The sequence below is a fragment of the Copadichromis virginalis genome, linkage group LG7, assembly GCF_057382275.1.
Source record: "Copadichromis virginalis isolate Kocher_CV1m ecotype Utaka linkage group LG7, C_Virginalis_male_GT1.1, whole genome shotgun sequence".
NCBI classification, from domain to species: domain Eukaryota; kingdom Metazoa; phylum Chordata; class Actinopteri; order Cichliformes; family Cichlidae; genus Copadichromis; species Copadichromis virginalis.
Window position 1 is genome coordinate 35,935,891 of NC_140624.1, and position 24,380 is coordinate 35,960,270.

Genomic DNA, 24,380 nt, shown 5'->3' on the forward strand with positions numbered 1-24,380 from the left:
AGGAAGATTTTCTTTCTAGCTGAGGGGTTTGATATCATTTGTTTTACCCAGTCATATTTAGCTTTGTGGTTGAAGACCGTAATTTACTAAAATAAACATTTCGTCTTTAGTCTGAATTTAAACTGGCATTTGAGACTATACCTTCATTGAAAAAGTGTTTACTCAGGTCACAGGGAAACGCATCCAAAGCAGTTACCCCCTGCTGACCATTAGGGAGAATGCAGGTTTAAAGCCTCTCAGTTTTCAGACCTGAAAGGTAGAGCCGTCTTTTATATACAGTCTATGAGCCAAACAATGAAATAAATCGAGGATGAAGTTTGTTTGTTTTTAAAAGAATTTGATACATATGGTTACAGATTTGTTTTAAAATGAATCTGTTAACAATTCAATTTAAGTGACTGGGTATTTATCTATAAAATATTCCAAAATAAAATGAAAAATTATTTGCACGAATTAATCGGTTCCAATACTTGGAGCTGATAATTTAAGCACTACAGACAAACTCAAATTAAAAGATTGTGCTTTGCATTTAGGGACAATATTTAATGTCTTGGGATTTTCTAACCCTGTGTGATCTAATCTAACATCTATGAATTAAACGACTGATGCATCATTCACATGGGCAGTTTGCTGCAATTGTAATCCTTTCAGTCAGTGGGATCCTGGTCAGCAGGTTATGAAACTGTGCTTTGGATACAGAATTGACAGAATTAAACGTGCTGAAGTTTGAACACATTTACTGATACTGTTCAAATTCTCAGATTTGCTAATTATTATTAAATATGCAGTGTCAGATATAAAGGAGGGTGAAAAATGTTCGGTGTATAATCTTTCTAAATATGTGTTTGCTTGGGCTTAATGAGCTTAATTGAGCAAATACCCAGAAGATTGGAAATTACTCATACTGTATGCAAACATCACTAATCTAAACAAGCTTTTAATTTGGCATCAAATAAGATGATTTTCCAAAAGACATCAAAAAATAGTTTTTTTGCTTAATAACATCTTTACCTAAAAAACTTCCCTTTATTTGATACCATGTTCTACTTCAGTGAGCTATATACACACTTTGAATTTTAATGGTTTAGAGGTCAAAAAAATGCATGCTATGTTTAGATTCCCTGACTTAATGTGTGCCTGCTTCCCCTCAGGTGGCACCCTGTCTCAGCTGTCAGACAGTGGCCAAACCCTCAGTGAGGACAGCGGGGTGGACATAGCTGAGTCAGGACACGTCAGGAAAGAAAGTAGCTCCCATTCCTCACGCACACACCTCCCCCGAGACACCCAGGAGGGAGGCGGGGGGGACAACCCCTCCAAACCGGTGAGGGGGGTTCTTCAGTGCAGCTCAAAGCTAAACATGCATGGAAGATTGAATTAACGCTCAAACTTCAGGAAATTAGACATGTATAATTTAGCCATGAGTACTCTTGTATTTCTCTCTTTGTGAGGACCAGATTATGGTTTAAGAATGACATTCGCGAGTCGTTTTCACACTTGCACCTCAGACATTATCAAAGGCACATTCTCACTAGTGGAATTACTCTGTGCCGTTTGGTCAAGGTAAATCATGCAAGAGCAACTACTCATTATGCCGAGGAGCTAGAGGCAAATCCACCAGACTAGTACCTCCACTATTCATACATTGTCCTGATTAAACAACAGCTAATGTGTGATACAACTCCATGGGACAATTTCATTCTTCAAGCACCTCTATCCTACAAAATAGGAAAAAGGCTTTATTATTAAATGGCCACATTTAGAAATTAAAGGGCATTTTTGGACTTTTAAGGTCACATTTCAATATTAAATAACATTTCTCCAAGGTGGGGATGTTCTTGAACAACAGCTGTTTTGGAAATCTGAAAAATACCTTTTTTTAAACTGTGGGTCTTTTTTAGAAGCAGTTTTGAAAGCTATATCTTTGGTATTTTAAACTCAAGGGCATTTTTGGTAACCTTGTGAAAAGTAGAGACATTTTTTTGAAAATAAATATGAAAAGTGGACAGATTTTCTTGGATCCTCACTTCATCAAAGGGCTCAGGTTCAGGGGAAATGGGTCAGAACTGTATTCGGCTTGTAGTTAAGGATTTATGTGTTAAGAAATGAATGTCCGTCCAAGGACAGAGTGGGTCCTCACAAGCAGAGAAGTACAAGTGTGTGTGTGTGTGTGTGTGTGTGTGTGTGTGTGTGTGTGTGTGTGTGTGTGTGTGTGTGTGTGTGTGTATGCACTTAATTGCTAATCCTCCTCGAGAGTCTGTTCTTAATCCTAACCTTGATCTTTTCTCTCCTCCCTCTGTTTGCTCATGCAGATTGTTTCCTTTGTCTCACTCATTTGTTTATTTCTTACCCATGTCATTCATCGAGTCACATGCTCCATCATTTGTTTAATCACTGACTGCGCTGTAGCCTAATGAAATTCACAAATCCCTCTCTGGTTCTTAATGATTGATGGAAGGAATAACAAGCAAGGATGGGAGTAGTCTGATTGTTTATGGAGAGAGAGCTGATAAATTCAGCATCCAAAGAGATTGTGTAACATAAAAAAAGCTGCCTTTTTACTACCAAGAAGCAAAAATGTTTTCTTCTGCTTGTTCCTGAGTGTCAGGCAAGTGGTTGCAGAAAAGAGTGGAGTTATGTGCTCATAAAATCTTGCCCTTAATAAACTTAAGGAAGGCATTTTTAAGTCTTCTCATCTTTATGTCAAACAAAAGACAGCAGAAAGCAGAACTGTGGGGCAGTTACCTGAGTAAGTATATAAGTATGGCTTGAATTCATTCAAGAAAATAGAGTAAACCACTGATCACGTAACTGGATATTTCTCTCTTGCCAGTTTTAAAATGCTGAAACATGTTTTTGTGGGTCTTCCGTTCATGTTCTAAGATAGATGAGTATCTGATGTTGTCCTGGGTAATAGCATTCACAACTTCCTTTCATTGGCACCAAGCAATAATATTCTCTGGGCTATTGAAGTATGTCAGTGGTGTAGGGAATTGTTTTGCTTAAGGTTTTCACTAAGAAGCTCTAGATTGTCATTGTCTCCAAGTTCCAGCATGCTACTGCATAAAAGAGAGAGTTGATTAATGGATGTCCCACATCCATCTCTTCCAAACCACATCCCTACTACACACTCCTTTATGTCAGAAAGGTCACTCATAGACTGGTTTTCTTAATCCAAGAGTAAAACAAACAGGTTTTGATAAAGGTTTTGGGAAAAGACGTGTTGGATCCAAAATATGAGACGGACAAAAGGAACAAAGTGAGAGATAGAATGTCAAGCATTTAAAGGGCTAGATATTTTACTCTGGAGGTGATGTAGCCCTCACTTACGCAAGGCTAAAATGAGTATGGATGATTATATAAGCATATCTCTTAGTCCTCAGTCACACAGGCCTGTAAGCAACCCTTTGGCCACCTGTTTTAGCTGGTCTTCGGTCAAATCTGTACTACCTGACTGGTTGGCAAGTGGTTGCTGGAGATTGCTAACTGGTGCTGTGTGAAATCCAAAAGGAAACATCCTTGTGATTGTGTTGGTTGCCTGCAAACATTCGTTTGCATGAAAGAAGCCAACATGCCTGCAAACACTCATATAATCCAAATCAGAAATGGAGCACATTGACCTCCAAAGTAAAATGTATGCCTTACTGCTGAAACCAACACATTTCAAAAGGCACAACTTTTACTTTGAAGCTTACTGATGTTCATTTCCAGTTTGTACTGCACTCTTCACAGTTTCACTTTTTCTTAGCAAGCAGTTGGTGAGTGTTTGCAGACAATGCAGGACCTTCAGTGCAAATTACAGGCAACAATAAGGATCTGCTAGCAACCAAAGGAATTGTAAGGAGGTTTTGAATCCACCATCACAAACCAGTTTGCAACCAATTTCACCTTGCAACAGCAACATCCATCTACCAGTCACTAACCAGTCAGGGATCACTCATTTTTCCCTAGCGACTGATGGTTTCCAAGGAGTTACTGACTGGTCTCAAGGTTTTTGTGACTTGGGCTTTTGTAGCCAATTTCACATCAACTGCCAGCAGCTAATTGGGGAACACTCACTTTTCCTTTTATGACCAATTGCCAGTTGATTGCCAGGAATATGTATGGCACTATACAAGCCTCCTAAAAACAAGCTCAGGAGAAAAATAGTAGCTCCATGTAGCAGTGGAGTGTGGTTTAGAGACTGCAGGTGGAGTATTGCCCAGTAAGTTGATGCAGTTACAAATGGTAACTGATTAGTATCTTACTTATTCTGCAGTTGGATGCTGGAACTTGGCGTTTGAGACAAAGGAATCACAGCGGACAGAAGTCTGTGTTCCTGTGTTATTGTAGTGAAGTTGAGTGGACTTTACCCACCGGGTAAGTGTCATTGCACAGAGTGTGTTTGGCAGATCTGAATAGACGTTTGGTGATGGCACGAACTAGTCTCTGCCTCTTCTGTGTGCTGAGGGGAACTCATGAGTCGGTGAGGCTATAGTAGCTGAGAGGTTACACTCCTGTATGCAGGTATTTACTGCCACTCCAACAATATAAGTATGCACACACAAATTTAACAAATGTTTGTGAAGCTTAACAGGCAAGGGAACAAAGCAGCCACAACACCCATAAGAATTTCTGCTTATTGAGAGCTTTGGCTATACATGCTGTCGCAGGGAACACACTCAAAGTTGAATTCTGAATTCTGATTGTCAAATTCAACTCAAACCTTTTGACAGTTTGGGGGCGGAAACCAAGGGAGTAATTGAGCCTCTTATGAGCCATCACAAGGCACTGACACGCACATCTCAGTGACTGACGGCTTCGGTTAACTGTGTTAAACTAAGTTACACTGTGGCAGCAGTGTGGGTGTCATTTTAAGTTGTAAATTATAAACAGTTCCTTTTGAATGTACTGACAACTATCACGGGACAACTTTGGTTCAGAAGAAATCTAAGAAATGGGCGGTTGTTCTGACAAGTTCTGAAGTCCCTACTCAGCCATTTTGCATGAGTCTATTTATAGTATAATAATCTAATAATCTAATGTTCTACTGTCTAATAGCCATGATTATAAATATATTAGCAACTGTAGATCAGAGTGATCAAGATGGCGCCGAGTATGGCAGCCTCGTCGCGAGCTCCCCCAAGCAACGGCTTTCTTCTGTGTTTAATTTTATTTTTCCTTTATTTTTTCACGAGCAGCACTTGTCTCCTTGTGTACGACCGACAAACCTTACTGGACATAAAAGACGGTCTTTCTTATAACTTTCCGGAGTTCAAGTTTTGCAACACGGACGCTCCGTTTGCAGACCCCCCATTCATCTCACCTGAGACGCCTTTGTTCTCTGGCCCTGGAGGCCGCAAACGCCGACGCAGAGGGAGAAGATCTGGCGTTCTGGTTCGACTGAGACGGCGCACTTACAGACCACCGTTACCCAGTTTATTACTGGCTAATATGCAGTCTCTGGAGAACAAGCTGTGCGAGCTTCGGGCACGGATCTCATTCCAGCGAGAGATGCGGGACTGCTGCGTGATCTGCCTCACAGAAACCTGGCTATCGGACAAAGTACCGGACTCCGCAATACAACTGCCGGGGTTCTCCGTGCATCGCGCGGACAGGTCACAGGATCTTACTGGGAAAAGCAGAGGCGGTGGTGTGTGTTTCATGATCAACAACAGCTGGTGTGATTATGCGAACGTGCACCCGGTCAAATCCTTCTGCTCACCGGACCTGGAGTACCTGATGATTAAGTGCCGGCCATTCTGGCTACCGAGGGAATTTACAGCAGTGATTATTACGGCTGTTTACATTCCCCCACAAGCCGACACTGACCGAGCACTCAGGGAACTGTACAGCGCGATCAGCAGCGAGGAAACCGCACACTCAGAGGCAGCGTTTATCACAGCCGGAGACTTTAATAAGGGAAACCTGAAGAAAGTCTCACCAAAACTCCATCAACACATCCTTTTCAACACACGTGGAAACCGGCAACTCGACCACTGTTACACCTCTTTCCGGGATGCGTACAAAGCCCTCCCCCGCGCCCCATTCGGCCAATCAGATCACTGCTCCATCCTGCTCCTGCCCGCCTACAGGCAGAAGCAGAAACAGGAAGCTCCAACCCGGAGGGCGGTGCACTGTTGGACGGACCAATCGGAGTCTGCGCTGCGGGACTGTTTTGATCACGCGGACTGGGAAATGTTTCACGTGGCCGCCAGAGACATTGATGAATACACAGACTCAGTCTGTGGATTTATCAGGAAATGCGTGGAAGATGTCGTCCCATCCAGAACAGTTAAATCCTTCACAAATCAAAAACCCTGGATTAACGGAGATGTTCGCGCGGCACGGAACACCGCCTTTGCCTCCGCGAACACATCGGACTACAAACACGCACATTACCAACTCCGGAAGACGATCAAAGCAGCCAAACGTGAGTACAGGGACAGGGTGGAGCAACAGTTTGACAACCCTCGGAGTATGTGGCAGGGACTAAACACGATCACAGACTTTAGAGGGAAAACCAGCACACCGCAGACCACGGCCTCTCTGTGTGAGGATCTAAACGTATTCTACGCTAGATTCGACACAGCGAACACCATGAGACCGGACAGTGTGCGCACCGCGGATGACGTCAGTGCGCACACTGTGTCTGTGCGGAAGTGCTTCAGGAAGGTGAACGCACGCAAAGCTACTGGTCCGGACGGGATTCCCGGCCGCGTCCTCAGGTCATGCGCGGCTCAGCTGGCTGGAGTGTTCACGCACATCTTCAACCTTTCCCTCTCTCTGTCTGTAGTCCCAGCCTGCTTCAAAATGGCCACCATCGTCCCTGTACCCAAATCCTCCACCATCTCCTCATTGAACGACTGGCGACCTGTAGCCCTGACCCCCATCGTGAGCAAATGCTTCGAGAAGCTAGTCAGGGACTTCATCTGCTCTGCACTACCCGACTCACTGGACCCTCTACAGTTTGCATACCGCCACAACAGGTCCACTGATGATGCCGTAGCCCTGACACTACATACTGCCCTGTCACACCTGGAGAAGAGAGACACGTATGTGAGGATGCTGTTTGTAGATTACAGCTCAGCATTCAATACCATCGTTCCCTCGAAGCTGGACAGGAAACTGCAGGATCTAGGACTGAGCAGCTCCCTCTGCAGCTGGATCCTTAGCTTCCTGTCTGACAGACGCCAGGTGGTCAGACTGGGCAGCATCACCTCATCCCCCGTCACACTGAACACTGGTGCTCCACAGGGGTGTGTACTGAGCCCTCTCCTGTACTCACTCTACACCTACGACTGCACAGCCACTAACAGCTCCAACATCATTGTGAAGTTTGCGGACGACACTACAGTGGTGGGTCTTATCACCAATGGTGATGAGACGGCTTACAGGGAGGAGGTCAGCGCCCTGACCCACTGGTGTCAAGACAACCATCTCACCTTCAACGTCGCAAAGACAAAGGAGTTGATAGTGGACTTCTGGAGGTGCAGAGAAGTACACACCCCCATCACCATCAACGGCGCTGCTGTGGAGAGAGTGAGCAGCTTCCGGTTCCTTGGTGTACACCTGGCTGAGGATCTTACGTGGTCAGTACACACAAACAAAACAGTGAAGAAGGCGCAGCAGCGCCTCTTCTTTCTCAGGAGACTGAAAAGATTCGGCATGAGCCCCCGCATCCTCAGGACCTTCTATCACTGTGCCATTGAGAGCATCCTCACTGGATGCATCACCACCTGGTATGGCAACAGCACCGCCTACAACTGCAAAGCTCTCCAGCGAGTAGTGCGGTGCTCTGAACGGATAATTGGAGGTGAGCTTCCCTCCCTCCAAGACATCTACAGGAAGCGGTGCCTGAGGAAAGCGGGGAGGATCATCAAGGACTCCAGTCACCCCAGCCATAAACTGTTCAGACTGCTTCCATCAGGAAGGAGGTTCTGCAGCATCCGGTCCCGTACCAGCAGACTGAGAGACAGCTTCTTCCATCAGGCCATCAGACTGCTGAACACGTCATAGACACCTCAGCTTCACTACTGGAACTTCAACATTATGCACTCCACACTGTATATAAATGCCACTTGTTTTGCACATATTCAACTCTGTATATTTTATATATTTTATTATTATTATTATTATTTTATTTTATTTTTTTACTATTTAATTTGTAAAAATGTGTATACACACACACACACACACACACACACACACACACACACACACACACACACGTAGGAAAATATTTAGTATACACATCCAGAAATGCATACACTATTATATATTGTACATATATTTATTAGTTTCAGGTTGGCCATTCTTGTATTTTGCTCGTTTGTGTTGTTGTGTTTGCACATCTCTGTTGCTTGTGGGGCTCGCACACAAGAATTTCACTCGCATGTGCTGTGCCAGTGTGCCTGCACATGTGACAATAAAAAGTGATTTGATTTGATTTGATAGCTGTTAAACCACAGCCAGTACAACCCATCAGGGCCTTGTAAGGCTATACTGGTGTTTTTATAAGTTATGTTTGACTTTATGACTTTCTGTGTCGTTTCTGGGATGCTTAGGACTCAAATTGCACTGCTGGAAATAGTGTATTTTGATGCATATGCTATTTTTTTTGCAAATTTGCATTATAATACTTATTTTCGTTTTTCCTGCAGTATGTAAAAATTGGTGAATTTCAAAAATAAAACTATGAAGACACTCAAAATAAATTTCCTGTGGTGGGAAACTATTTTGTGCAACTTTTTTGTATTTACAGTTTTGAGGGATAAGCCTCTTAAATTTCTCTAAGTAGAAATATATGTTAAAAAAACAAAAACAATTTTCATTTTTTTTGTAGTTTATTGCACTTTTTTGCAATTTATGTAATTACTATGCACTTAATGCATACATATATTACAATCTGGGCTATAATGGTTGTATTGGTGTACAGCAACTTGAAATGCTCCCAAAAATGGCTCTACAGCATGTAAAAATATAATATAAGCTCTGGCGGACTTGGTTCTATGGTAGGTCTTAAAGGGTTAATAACGTAACCCTTTCCTTACTACTAAAAAAAACGAGCTGCTGTAGTTTTTATTTCAGTTCTTGGCAGAAAGTGTAGCTTGTTAAACCTTTGTTTTATTTCTGATTCAACCTCTCTGTCTCCTTTTTTTTTCTTAAAGCACTTTTATTGTTGATTCCTTGGATCCTCTGGGAGTTTATCAGGGATCCAGGCCCAAGTCCTCTTATAACAGAAATAATGGCTTGGTTAACAGGTTTTCAGGATGTCTGAAGTATTCAGTAATCCAGTGATTGTTGTAGTACACTCAAGCCCAAAGCACATTGGAACTTTTAATAGTTAATGTTTTTTAAATTATACATGTTATACAAGTTAACCACTATACTGAATCCCTTTAACTCACACTGATCTTGGAACCTGGACATAAAAACCCAAAAACATGTTTCAGATTCATTTATAAAGGAAATAAACACCTATAAATGGAAGGAAACTGTACAAGACCCAGCATAAACATGACTACATCATGGAAATGGAAATTAAATGTGTTTTATTTTGTCCTCTGACTTGTGAAGGTGTTAAATTGATTGCTCATTCAGAATAAACAAGGGAAACCATTAGGAAGCTCATTGTTGCTCCATTAAAATAGCCAAACATACAGTATAGTACAGTGTAATCCATGCAAATTGCAACAAATCGAAGGCAGATTATCTTATAAAGTTATGAATGTATTTATAAATATGCCTTTCATTTCGTGTTCCCTCACTCTGCCTTATTTCAGCCAGGGCTTTTGGAGCCTACCGCTACACTAGTGAGGGTGGCAAAGACTGCCAGCACCCTGGGTATTGCCATTGAAGGTGGAGCCAACACTCGCCAGCCGCTGCCACGAATTGTGACAATACAGGTAAGTCAGGAAGAACATAAAATAACATTGAAAGTTGGACCTCTTATGCTCATTTCCAGTGTATCACTAGTAGAGTAGCTTTCCATGTTTAACAATTCAAAATAACGCATATTTATCTTAAACTGGACTTCGCCTACTTATACCGATTGGTTATGATTTTTGTGCCTGTAAAACAAAATTCATAGTTTGAGGAGCCAGCAAAGGTTGCTTGGTTATCTGACTAGGATGCCTCCTGGGTGCCTTCAGGGCAAAGTGTTCTGACCATATCCAATCGAGAGGAGGCCACGTGGTAAATCAAGGACACACTGGAAAGATTATGTCTCTCAGCTAGCCTAGGAACGGCTAAGGGGTTGATAGATGGATATTTGATGTACACAATGCTGTCACTCCAATACGTTTTCCACCTGAATGGAGGAACCATATATATGTGGGACTTCTGGACTCACAACCAGAGCTTCAGTGAGATGACCATATTAGGCTACCCCTTCATATACTGAACCAAGAGTAGAATAATCTTTAATATGCGTTTAAAATGAACAGTCACCATAATAACACTGCTAAATTCAGTTCTCTGCTTACTCTGCTAACATGCAGTATTTTCATGAGTACTGTCCTCGCGTGGTTGAGCTGTGTTTTCTTTATCCTTGAAACACTTTGGATTTTCTGTAATAGTGCCACGTGCACACCTTCCAGCTGGGATCTTGTGTTCTTTAAGGCTTCATAAGGATTCACACAGCAGCTGAACTCACACTGAGATTTCTGCTAATTTTGTCGTCATTGGGGCTCTACAGAGATGATTACAACATTAATGGCCTACATGTATAAGCCCTAGCTGCCTGGAGATTTTGGTAATTACTTTGTCGGGATGAGGCACTTGGTATTGTGTGTGTGTGTGTGTGTGTGTGTGTGTGTGTGTGTGTGTGTGTGTGTGTGTGTGTGTGTGTGTGTGTGTGTGTTAAAGGGTAAAGGCAAAGGGCAGAAACAGCAAATTACACAGCACCTTTTTATCTAAAAGTCATAGGCTCATTTCAAATACTTAATGTTCAGTTTAATGCTGTGGCTAAATAGAGTTGCAGTTATATTTCCCACAAAGACTTTTTCATTTATAGCATATCTGTCATATTTAAAAATACTCAAAATTCTGAGCTCCCAGCTATGCGGAGTGACAGAAAAATTCTGAAAGCTTTGCTTGAAATGGCAGGTTAGTCACCTCTAAAGAAAGGTATTACTTGTGGCTGTGAATGCATATATCTGTCTGCCATGATAATTTGCAAGCCAACAAATCTTGCTCTAGTTCAGGACTATATGCCACACTAATCATTTTCTAAACACAGACAATGAGACAGTTACAATTTTAATATCAGTGCTAGGAGCAGCTACAGACTCCAGTCTACTCTCCAGTCAAAGCTGTCTCTCAGCCTCCCACTCCACAGAGGTGGTGATTGAAATAAAAAAAAAGGTGGCTGATTGCAAAGGAAGGGATAAAAGGATTGGAAATCAGCACATTCAAAATCAAAAGCAGGCTGGAAGAAAGGACAGCAAGTGTGAGTAAAGGACACAAAAAAGTGAGAGCAGTGTTAATAAGGAGAAGAAGGATGAGGAGGATTTGTACAGATGATAAACTGGAGGTTTGGTGGGTAGATCCTGTATTTGGGTATTTGTGTGGGTGTTTCAAAAGTGATTGTTAGGGATTTGAAGCACTAGTAGCTGTGCTAGTGCTACAAATCTCCCAGACAAGTATTCTCTACCCTTCAAATGTCTTGCTCTCGCTTTTCTTATGTCTTATGTTCCTTTTTTGTGTTTTCCTCAAAGAAGAACAAAGTTTTGTTTCACATTCATCTCTTTGGTTATTGTACAATCCTCAATAGAAGTTTCATGTGCATTCATTCAGTGAGAGAAAAAAAGACACCAGGTCCTTAATAAACAGGAAAATCTCAGATAGCACTTGTTTTGCTTGAATGGATTTTTCTGCATCATGCATCATCGGGCGTTGTGTTGGTCCATCGTAGGCTCCTGAAGCTCAGCTTATCAGGAGAGCTCTCGTATTAAAGAGATAAACAGTACAAGTCTTATTTTTTATGCATTTTTGCTTAGCTCAAATATTAAACTAAGCTTTCGAAAGAAATGAGCAAGTGGTGTCTTATCACTTTTCAAGACGGCCAGCACTGCAGCGGTTTTGTACTTCCATTCAGCCGCCACTCTGATATGCAAGCCAGCAGGCCTTCAGCCCCGGATGGTCTGTGATATCAAAGGTTTCATAAGCACAGAGAGCAAGGAAGTTCAACTTAAAAGATGCAACCACTCAAAAGGTTTGACCCCAAAATATTTCTTTTTAACCTCAGACACTTCTCCAAGAGAGTAATAAACATGAAAAAGTGCCTCATTGCAGTGGCTAATAGCAAAGGAAGTAGGTGCTTTTTCTTGCATGGGGAGCCCCAGTGGAGCCATTGGACACAAGGTTAGAGCTCATTTCATGAGAGAAGTTTAACTCGGCTAAAGATAAGTTAAATTATTCATGCAAATCAATTTTTAAAATCAAGTCGAAGTTATTTCTGAAACTAATTAGCACATTTTCAGCACAGTGGTTCACTTGGGTTATTACCTTTAAGACAAAACCACAAGCTTTATGATACCCTTGCTACATCCCTGAACAATAATGCTATATAGCTTCACAGTTATTTACAGACATTAATAATAAGGCAGCCTTAAGGTCACTTGTAACAAAGCGAAAGGAGACTTCCACATGCTCAGGTTTCAAGGTGGAAAAGAAGGCTGTGAAAAGTTTGCTCTGTCACCCGGGGAATGCTAACTCGATGTTATTAGGCCCTTGAGCAAGGCACACAACCTCAGTACTTCTCACAGTCAGGACCAAGCATCAGAATGATAAACTTGCTCTGGAAATAAAATAAAAAAAATGTTTTTAGCTTTCCACTTGGCATCCACCTCACCCAGGGGAAAAATGCAGGCATCACATCAGAGCAGGTACCCTGTACAATGGACACTCTCTGCAGTATTGAAAGTAAACACTGTGGAGTCATAATACGGCAAACCTCTGGCTTATGTGTTTCGTATCTCTCTGGGCACCGGGGCTGTCATCTTAGGTCACTTCAATCACAAATACAGAGGATGAAGTGACGACAAAAACACTGCTGCTGGCTGGCCTTTCCACTTGTTATCAGTCCCCATCACCGCTCATTGAAGCGACAGCTCTTTATCACAGCCATCTTCACATTATGATGACCAAGTGCTCCCCTAACACTGAGTAATTGTTGTAGCTTAAATAACCAACATGATGATGCAGCCCTTGTCTGGAAAGAAATATTGATGTTTTTAGCTCTCATAGTCACATATAATGAGGTCACCTAGCAGGGTCACAGGAAGAAAGACATAAAACTGGTGTTTTTTTTTTGTTGTTTTTCTTTAAGATGAAAACTATTTTCAAAATGCATCCTGTTATGTTTGGCTTTAAAGAATTATTTTTGGATTTTGATGCTCTGCAATCATTTTGTTATAGTGAGGTAATATGCTGGTGACAAAAAGGTAATCATGTACAGCAGAACAGTCTTTACCTAAACTCAGATAAAGTGAATAACAGCACTCCCTGACTGCACCAGCCTCTCCAACAATTCATAATGTAGAAGCTCCTCAGAAAGTCCAAGGCATTTATCTGACATCTGAACTCCTATTTTAATCAAACACCTGCAAAATGAACAAGTTTCATCAGTGGTCCCAAACAATCCATTGACAAGATCCCAGTGATAGATACCACATATCCTGAGTCCATTTGTCAGCAAGCTGAGGTGTGTTAGCTGGCACAAGATGAAGCTACACAATATTAGACAGGTCGTTCTGATATTCTGGCTATCAAATATGTAAAAGAGTAGAAATGTGTCAAAAACAGAAAATAATAGCCAGGAATGCGATGAAGCAAAGCTATTTAGTATAGTGGTGAAATAATTTCATAATAATGTGGATACATACTAACAATTATATTAATCTGTGAAGTTGGATTTGGTTATAAATAAAAAAAAATGAAGGTATAAATTTATAAACTGAATATTATAATTATGCCCTTTATCCTCTCATATTCCCAACTTACCTATTGTTAAAACCAAGCTACTATTACTTTATTACTAGACTGAGATTCTTCAGTGCACCTAATAGCTGACTGCATGACACTGGAAGCTGATATTTTTTTGACAAAACATGCACTAAACAGTAACAGGGAAAGTTTGTAGAGACAATAGATCATAAAACAAAGACCATGAAATCATGTCATGTCTTGTGCATGCAGAGTGTTTTATACATTTGTATTAATATTTTTATAATATTTTCAACTTTTTTTGATAGAAAAACATCTTAATGCCTGTATTTTATATGATTGGGTGTGTTTATGCTGATTAAATACTTTTTCTCATATTTATGCTGCCTTATTTACATTTTATTTGGTACCGAAACAATTTAAATGACTTTGGTGTAAGTGAACGGCAGTAATTATCATCAACTCTAGGAAGCTTTTTAAACCTGGTAAAGTAAGTGGTAAAGTAACCCTGTTTGGCAGGTTAGAAACAAATATATTCTGGCTGGCTGAAGAGTAAAGCCAGTTTAAATCACTTTCATAAACTCTGACCATATAAAAAGCAAATAAATGTTGCTTTTTGGAATAGACTTGAATCTGAAGCTTTTGTGTGGCTTAATTATCTAAAATAATGCCTTTTCTATTCATATTTATTAAATATTTTACATATATAACCTCATGTATAATTTGACTTGACTTATTATTAGGAGATTTAAAGCCCAATTTCAAGATTATGTCTCTGTCATTCTTTTTTTTAGAAGTTAAAATTCATATAAATAACACTTTCAGACTGCAAGGCTTGTCCAAGGCTGCCTATTCTGCATTTGCTGGCAAATATCATTCACAGAAATATTATCCAGGAGGAAAAAGAAGAGTATTCACAGTGCAGCTTCAGGTCCAGAAAATTCAGAGACAAAAATTTAACAAATTTATTCCTGAATTTTATTTTACCATTATTACCTTAGAGGAATTTCTGTTCTCCTTGACTCTTTTAAGAACAAATATATTAGTACAAGTGTTTCCCACAAGAGGCCGATTTATTTTGGATGTAATCATGGCGGGTTTTAAATAAGATCTCCCTAAAATTCCCCTCTCTTTCTCTGTCTCTCTCAGAGGGGTGGTTCAGCTCATAACTGCGGCCAGCTGAAGGTGGGACAGATTATACTGGAGGTAAACGGGGTTTCCCTGAGGGGCCGCGAGCACAGGGACGCAGCGCGCCTCATCGCCGAGGCCTTCAAGACCAAAGACAGAGACTACGTAGACTTCTTGGTGACTGAGTTCAATGTGGCACTATAGCTGAGTGGAAGAGGAGGGAGTACGATGACGAAGGTAGCACCAAGAGAAGAGGACTTCAAAGGGGTGATGATGCAGAAATATTCAAGTATTCTATTGATTTATATGGCACAACTCTTGGATAAACCTAAACAAACCACCAACTGATCTGAGCCCTTCTCCTTTCTCGGAAAACCCACTCTTGAATTTACAAGGCATTACTTTCACCGTGGACTTTGTCCAGGATTCTCCTCAACTTGTTACCTCCCCACTGTGAGACATTATGCGCTGCAGTGGAAAACCTGTACCTTTTGTGTTAAACCGTGTGGATTTCTGGAACTTCTCATAACACTCCCATGTCTCATGCTAACTTTATTTTACTTACTTTCTGCTTTTAACTGAGACAACTGCACATCTAAGATAAACTGATTGCTTGGCTTTACAAGTTTGGATTTGTATATGTAAAAATGGACAAATGTAGATACAGATGCATATATAATGTACACATAAAAGTACTCCTATAGAATTAAAAAAGAACCTGTAACCTCTGTCGCATCATCTATATATCTAAATATATCTGAAATATGGTGATGATTTGAGGACAATACATGAATCCACAAGTTTTACCAGAATAACGGTGACCATCAGCAAAATACCATCCTTTCACAAAGAGGAAATGGGGGGGGGGGGGGGGGGGTGTTCTTGTCATACTGACAAAAATAGAAATAAAATACCGATATTTGTTTACTCCGACATGAACCCTGACTTTGCACTTACACACCTCTCTTTATATCTGTGTTTAAAACTCTGCCTTCACATTAGGACGGCCAAATTGGAAAATATTATCCATCCACAGTACGATATGCAAAAACGGGATTCTGCATCATATTCAAAACCTCTGTGGAGGACTTCTACTGTGTTTTATTATATCCAATATCATAATTTAATTGGTATGTTTTTCTCTCCTGAATTAGGTTATTATAGTGACTTGAGTGGAGCTCATAAATGCTACTTGTTAACCGGGTGAACAGTAGTAGCGTTTACTGCTCAGGGGCCAATAAAAATCACAAACAGCTGGTGTGTCAGCCAAAACAACATTGCTATCTAGAGCTGTCAGCCAATAATTAGACATTTTTTCATCATTGCACGATGGAAAAATGTTAGTTGTGATGTGTTTAGAGTCTGATATGACTCTAAACACATCACGATTATATTTGGACATAACAGCAGCAGAGTTGGTTGCACTGCTGTAGGAGTGAGCCAAGGGTGCCTGCTGCTTAACGTTTGATTACTCCCAACATTTAAAACTGATTTGATCTTAATTATTTTTAAATGCACTTTTTCATAGACCAATGACTGTGACAATTATGTTGTTTATCTTTGACTCCTTCACAATAAAAGTCGCTCTTTGTTTCACCTTTTTAATGGTGTTAGCATCTGAAAGAGAAAATGTTCACTTTGCCTTAGGAGTAATTTACATCAGCGAGATGATCATTACTTAATATGAATATGAATCAAAGCCGCCCTACGGATTAACACAGCCTGTAAAATTGCAAATACATACTTTAGATTTTTAAACAAATGTGTCAGATTCCAGCTTTAAAGACTATAGCGTTGCTACAGTTTATCTACACACTCATAAATCAGACCTTACTTCTGCAAGTAACAAAATAAAAATACCTCATTATTGCAAGTATCTGTACATTACTTCAGTATTTATTTTCACGTTCTACTCTTTACCTGGGTTGTTACGTGAGGTTTAAGACATTTGAGGGGAGTATTTCCTGTCACTGTGCGTCTTCAAACATCAAACTGCCTTGAACCTATTTGGGTTGAACAATAACATATAAATGGCAATCCATGTGGGGTATCCAGAGAGGCAATTCTGGTGCAGAGATCATCAGTATACACACAAACTGCACCACTAATTCACTCAGAGATGGAGAAAGATGGAGAAAAGACAGGATGGGAGAAGAAGAAAGAAATTATTATTATAAGGTGATATTTAAAAGGCTGGAAATTTAAAATGTCCATTTAATGTCCTTATTTATTTTAGAGTTGTTGTTTTATTAACAGATATACATGATTTGTTGCTCAGTTTATGTCTCTTTTTTTCATATTAGTGTAGGGTAGTAGTTTACACATTTTCCTAACAGCAAAAGATCCCCATTTGATTCTGGGAGGAAACACCAATCCCTTGGGGGTAGTGTCAGGAAGCATCCTGCATCTGCCAGAAAGAAATCTGCCAAATCAAGCATGTAGAGCTACCCGCTGTGGTGACCCCTTGCCACAAATTGAGGTGTACAAACTTTTTGTTACTCAGAGGTTGCGTGAAAGACAGTTTAGTGCAGGTTACAGTGGTTAGTTGAAATACTTTGTTCATCTGTTGCAGAGTAGGCTGTGGTCTTCACGGTCAGTGTGAGGTTGAGATGAGTAGCAGATATCACATTAAATTTAAGTTGAATTACACTTTCGTATTAGCTTTATTCTAATATAAAGGTGTGTATGAGATGGAAATCAGCCGTGATAGCTCATTGAGCTTTGGTTTATAACTTGTTGAAGGCAGTTGGCTAAATCCACGAGCAGCAGCCGCTGATCACAGCCTGTATACTAAATCTACTGGACCACACAATGGAAATGGTTGCTAAGTGACTATTTCCCCATGCTGCACCCACACCTGCTGAATCCCACTTTAACTCTCGACTATACAAATGTTTCTGTTTAGGTGCAGAAACAGTCACCTATCTACATTTGTTAGTTTGTAGTACTGTAGCTACTTTTTTAAAATTCCCATTACTTTTGTCTCCTTTGTCTATATCGCAGAATTAGAATAGAATAGAAGCCAGAATGAAGTTTGCATTTCCTTGTTTTGTTTTAATAACGAGCTTCAGCTTTTCCACTTTTACTTGAGTAAAAAAGTTGAATCAGTACTTCAGCTTTTATCAGAGTACCTTTTAACACAAGGATCTGTACTTGTGACAAATGTGTGCACCTTTGCCATCTCTGCCTGCAAAAGGATTCTGGAGCTCCCCGTTTATGTTCCCAAAACTCTGAATCAAAGATATGTTTTTCAGATTTGGCTAGCTTAGTGTGGAGGTATTCTCAAAGATCATGAAATCCCCTCTCGGATTGCTCAGTTTTTCTTCTGCTTTCCCCCCCACTGAATAACAATTGATGATTTTATTTCATAATTTCAGAGTTATAATTATTTTCACCCAGGGGGGCCTTGCTGAAGCCATGGTCGGTGCAGTAATTATTCCCAAGGAGGGAGTAATGGGACATTTAGAGGACGACACTGCCAAAGATTTCTGTAACGCTCCTTTGCACTTGTGGTTGGATGCACAGTCACATTTTATCCATTTATAGAAAAGCAATTAGGAGATAAGCAATGACATAGAGTGAGAGATGGAGTGAGAGAGAATGACAATGAGGGAGTGACTGAAGTAACAAATGAGATGCACTTGTTGTTGTGGAGATGCTCTGCTTCCTCACAGGAAGAGTGCAAGCGTGGGGAGGATGTACAGCAAACATCCTGCATGTGTCACTCTAGAGACTCACATTAGGCTGCAGGTAGAAACTTGGAGTGATTACAGTAACTAATCCAAGTGCTCTGTGTGTGAACGTGTGATCGTTAAGCGTTTTATGCAATTGATGTGTGTCTGCCTGCAGATACCGCATGAAATTATGGAAACAAGAACATTTTGAAAACAAAGAGACAGCAAATAAAGACACATGTAAGCGCCATCAAGGGAGCTGTTGGACGAGACACAAACAGGGGAGCCGGAGTCTGGTAGTCCGGGCTTTTTAGAAGAATGCCAACAGTGCAGCTCTGTGAGAAATGGCTGTCAAAGATGCCCGATTCATTCTGGACACAAACGGAGAATAGAGAGCATTGTGTTCATGCTTTGATTTTACAACATATCCTTGTGTGTCAACCTTCAATGAATCATCATGAAAAAAATATTTGTTTTAATCTCATATCTATGTTTGTACTTGTAAATATGACACCAATATATATTATGGGGCAAAAAATAAGAGGCTGAAGTCTGATTAAATACTTGGACTGCCTGAAGATCCTTTTTTGTTGTGACAATAAAACTTCAAACATTAGCTGATCTCTATTTTTATGCTTTACCTATCTGTTTTTTTTAAAGGCTTATTAAAAATGCACTTTTCAAGAAGATTGGTCCTAAGAAAAATCCACTAGATATAAAGCTATTTTTCCTCAGAACTCCTCAAGAAGCTACAGTTCTTACATTTGCTCTGAAGAGAATCATTCTGAGTAAAGTTTTAATCCATCTAAACATCTCTCTCATTTTAGCTCTGGTGTAGTCTACATCAATTTCTTTATCTCTGTCTGGCTGTGAAGCTGCTATATGTCCCTTTTCTTTTCTTTTTTTTTCTTTTCTTTTTTGGATTGTTTATACCAGCTCATCTTTAGATATCCTGCAGTAAAAAAAGTCTTAATGAGAGCCATTACTGTATTACCAAATACAGAATTATTATTGCATTGTGTTGCCATAATAAAATAGAACTGAGTATGGGGAGTTATTGTTTTCTAAAAACGACAGTGACAAAAATATGACCGTTTTCATATGTCATGTTTTCTTTAATAATAAAAAGCTTTATGCTGATACTAAAACTGTCTGATTAGCTGGTAGTTTATTTTTGTTTTGTTTTTTTAAATGTCCCAAGATCTTGAATCTCTAATGATGAAAAATGTATCCCATGGCTTTACAAAGCTGCTCACAAAGATGAAACAACAAGTTGTTGTTGTTTTTTTTTAAAGAAACTGGAGGGAAGTAAAAATAACTAGAAAAATTTGCATTTCCTGCGAAAATGCAGTGTGGATGCCTTAACGGCTGAAGATATCTGCTGAAAAAAGCTGAAAAAGTTGGGGGGGAAAAAAAAAAAAAAAAAAAAAAAAGAAAGATGCCCTGAGCAGGATTCGAACCTGGCCCTCCTGGTCAAAGGGCAGCTATTTAGCTCACTGAGCCAAACACTTTCTCACAAAGAAAAGGTGGAGAGATTGACAATTGTGCTAGCAGAATTTGGGCAAAAAAAAGGGGGTGAAAATTCTGCTGAAAAGAGTTCAATCAGCAGAATTTCTGCTGAAAAGAGGTGACTGAGCAGAATTCTGCTGAAAAGAGGTTTTTGCTGAAAAAGAGCTGAAAAAGTTTGGATTTGTGCTGAAAAGGGGTTAAAAAAACTGAAAATTTTGCTGAAAAGGGGTGAAAAAAATGAAATTTGTGTTGAAAAGAGTTTTTAAAAAGTTTAACTGTTAAGTGAAAGAAATGTTGCCATAAGCTGGATTTGAACCCAGGCCTCCCAGTCTGAGAACGGATGCTTATCTCACTGAGGTAAAACACAGCTCAGCCCATCATGCAAAATCAGTGACCACATTGATAATGTGTTCCATTCATTTCAATGGTCAAAAGTCATAACACACATCAGCAGAAATAGCAGAATTTTTTAAAGTTTAAACATAGCATTTCTGCTAAAACTTAGTATTTATGCTAAATAATATTTTTTTCCTGCCAAATCATAGCATTTGTGCTGGAACACAGAAAGTTCCACCAAATCATACAATTTGTACTAAAACATTATTTATGATTTAGCAGAAACATTGGGACTTGGTAGAAATACTATGATTTACATAAAATACTTTGACTTAGCAGAAGTACTACAATCTAGGAAAAAAGTACTAAAGCATAGCAGAAATTCTATCATTGAGCAGAATTACTAGGATTTAGAAGAAATACTAAGATTTGGCACAAACACTGATGTGGCTCAAGAACCTTTATTGTGCAGTTATACTATGATTTGGAAGAAATACTATGTTTTAGCACAAATACTATGATTTGGCTCAAATACTATAACTATCCTCGGTCAGAAGGAGAGGCTGACATCCAGGGATTAGATTACCACGAGGTGGAGTTTATTGCGGTTAGATGGATGGTACAGGGAGGTATGGCATACAGTAGGAGGATGTGGAGAGGTGATATGGTGTGGTTTCTATGATTAAGAACAGGGTATGCATTACAACATGCATACAGATTAAAGATTAAGAAAACTGGTAACAAATTCCTCCACTACAAATCAGTCTGATGCCACTTTTTACAGGGTTCCCGTTTACTAAGGCACTACCCAAAAGGCGCCACAAGAGGGCACTCCAACACAAGAGATGACCTATTTACACTGATGCACTTAGTAAACAGCCCCTACTTAGCCACTACATAATACAGTGATATTACAGTATACAAATTCACACAAATACTATGATTTGGCAGAAATACTATGACTGAGTAGTAATACTATAACATAACAGATTTCCTAAAAAAAACTATTAAATTGCAGTAATTCTATGACTTGGCAGAGATACTACGTTTTAGCACAAATACTATAACAACGCAGAAATACTATGACTTAGTAGTAATACTATAACATAACAGTTCAATGTTCTTGCACAAATACCACAATATGGCAGAAATACTATGTTTTAGCACAAATACTGTGATTTGGTATAAATACTATGATTTGGCACACATACTATATTCCGCAGATACACTATAACATAACAGATATTCTACAACTTAGTAGTAATACTATAACATAACAGAATTATTATTTGGGCACAAATACCACGATTTGGCAAAAATACTATGATTGGGTACAAATACTATGATTTGGTTCCAATACTATGATGTGCAACAAATACTATGATTTGGCACAAGTACTATGATTTAGTACAAATACTATGATTTGGCAGAAATACTATGCCTTAGTAGTAATACTATAACATAAGAGATATACTATGGTTTTGCAGACATACTATGTTTTTGCACAAATACCATGATTTGATTGAAATACTATGATTTAGAAGAAATACTATGACTCCATACAAATACGATGCTTTGGCACAAATACTATGATTTGGCAGAAATACTATGACTTAGTAGTAATACTATAACATAACAGATTTCCTAAAAAAAAACTATGAAATTGCAGTAATTCTATGACTTGGCAGAGATACTACGTTTTAGTACAAATACTATAACAATGCAGAAATACTATGACTTAGTAGTAATACTATAACATAACAGTTCAATGTTCTTGCACAAATACCACAATATGGCAGAAATACTATGTTTTACCACAAATACTGTGATTTGGTATAAATACTGCGATTTGGCACACACACTATGATTTGGCAGAAATACTATGCCTTAGTAGTAATACTATAACATAACAGATATACTATGGTTTTGCAGACATACTATGTTTTTGCACAAATACCATGATTTGGCACAAATGCTATGATTTAGCAGAAATACTATGATTGGGTATAAATACTATGATTTGGCACAAGTACTATGATTTAGTACAAATACTATGATTGGGCAGAAGTACCATGTTTCAGTACAAATACTATGATTTGGCAGAAATACTATGACTGAGTAGTAATACTATAACATAACAGATTTCCTAAAAAAAACTATTACTCTGGTTTAGCAGAAATACTGTAATTTGGCATAAATACTATAATTTGGGATAAATACTATGATTTGGCACATATAATATATTCAGCACATATATTATAAAATAACAGAAATGTTTGGCCCCAAAACCATGATTTTGCACAAATACCATGATTTTGCAAAAATACTATGAATTGGCAGAAATACTATGATTTAGCAGAAGTACTAAGATGTAGTAGAAGTACTTTGCTTTAGCAGAAATACTATGATTGAGGAGTAATACCTAAACATAGGAGAAATATTGATACACAGACACACATACACAGACAGTAAAGGGAACAGGAGCTGTTGAGAGTCTGGGCTTGGTATATGTAGGTCAGTTAAATTAGCTGCACCTGCTGTAGTCAGCCCTTACACAATTGGCTGCACCTGCTGTAGTCAGCCCTTACACACGCAGGCACAGAGAGAGGTGTGAGTTTTCTTCAGTGTATTTCTGACATTCAGGATTCCCCTCGAACAAATGGCCATAATTTCCTAACCGTAGAGGCTAGAACGGTCATTCAGGCATCGTTTTATTCAGAAGAGATGGGGGAATCTTCAGGTCTTCATAATTCAGAGATAAAACATAAATTATTAAAGATATATGACTTGTAATACACTGTAACTGAGTAGAGGCGAAGCAAAAACTGCCTTGACTTGCGCTCAAACAACCTTTGGTAACTCTAAATCTATATGGAGCATCAAAATCATTCTTTCACCGTAAGAAACAGCAGGCTTTGGTGAACAGTCATGGAAGTTTTCAGGGCTCTGTGGAAATCCATCAAAAAGATATGACGAGAGAAAAAAGTGGTTCATTTCCAGAGATTGAAATCTGATGAAATCTGAGCGAGGGACAAATTTCCTACCCTCAAACAAGTCCAACTCATTTCAGAATGGTAATAGGTGAGAAAGAAATTCTTGAATTGTGAGCGTCAGGAGTGTCTGAACATATACGGGGACAAGCCTCATGTCTTAACTTCGCTTCGTTAAGGAGATATGACAATTTGAAAATGCCTCTCATTAGAGAAATCCAGCGGTGATTTTGAACAAACTCTCCATTGAGTTTATATGGAGAGTTTTCTGACTTTGTGTTACTCTGAGGAGATTTGCAAAATATCTATGAGTCCCACAACAATGATAGTGACATTTTCTGAAAGCCAGCAAAAATACCTACGTTTTGATGTATAATTTGTGGGGCTTGAGTGGAAACTGAGCGAGTAGCAAGAAGTTGTTTGGACATGAAGAGAAAATTCAAACAGTTTCACTGTCCCCTCTGAGTTAATTGCATAGCAACCATAGCAACGCATGTATTTTCTGAAAAATCACAATTTTGCAACTGAAAACTCAAAGAGGGATAAGATTAAAACGGTAGAAGATCTGAAAAAGCTGAATCATACAGGAATAGCCCAATCATTTGAGAACATTTTAAAGTTTGAATGGAGTTTCTAGGTGAAAGTATGAGGAAGTAGTTAAGTTTCAAAGACAAGCAAGTTTTAGCAGAATTGTGGAAGTTTCCCATTCATTTCAATGGGACAAATTAAAGGAAAAAAGTGTAATATTTTAAAAAGTATAATAGTAATAAACACCAAAAGTCATAGCCGGCATTAGCAGAAAGAGCAGAACAGTTTA

At 39.3% G+C, this 24,380-nt stretch overlaps 1 protein-coding gene across 3 annotated transcripts in view; it reads left to right on the forward strand.

Annotated features, from left to right (window-relative positions):
- The window catches only part of whrna (whirlin a), a 232,799-nt gene extending 216,877 nt beyond the window's left edge, over positions 1–15,922 (forward strand). Inside the window, exons 10-12 of one of the 3 annotated variants that reach the window (XR_014921375.1) lie at positions 1,152–1,321; positions 2,310–2,746; positions 9,762–9,827. Coding sequence is in view for 2 of the 3 variants with exons in the window: in XM_085463204.1 (XP_085319330.1) it covers positions 1,152–1,321; positions 9,762–9,884; positions 15,076–15,258 (476 nt within the window). In the remaining variant the exon portion in view is untranslated. Of the gene's footprint in view, positions 1–1,151; positions 1,322–2,309; positions 2,747–9,761; positions 9,885–15,075 lie in introns of those variants that run through there. The other 2 variants (XM_085463204.1, XM_085463205.1) reach the window with 2 other exon arrangements.
- The last annotated feature ends 8,458 nt before the right edge of the window (positions 15,923–24,380 follow it).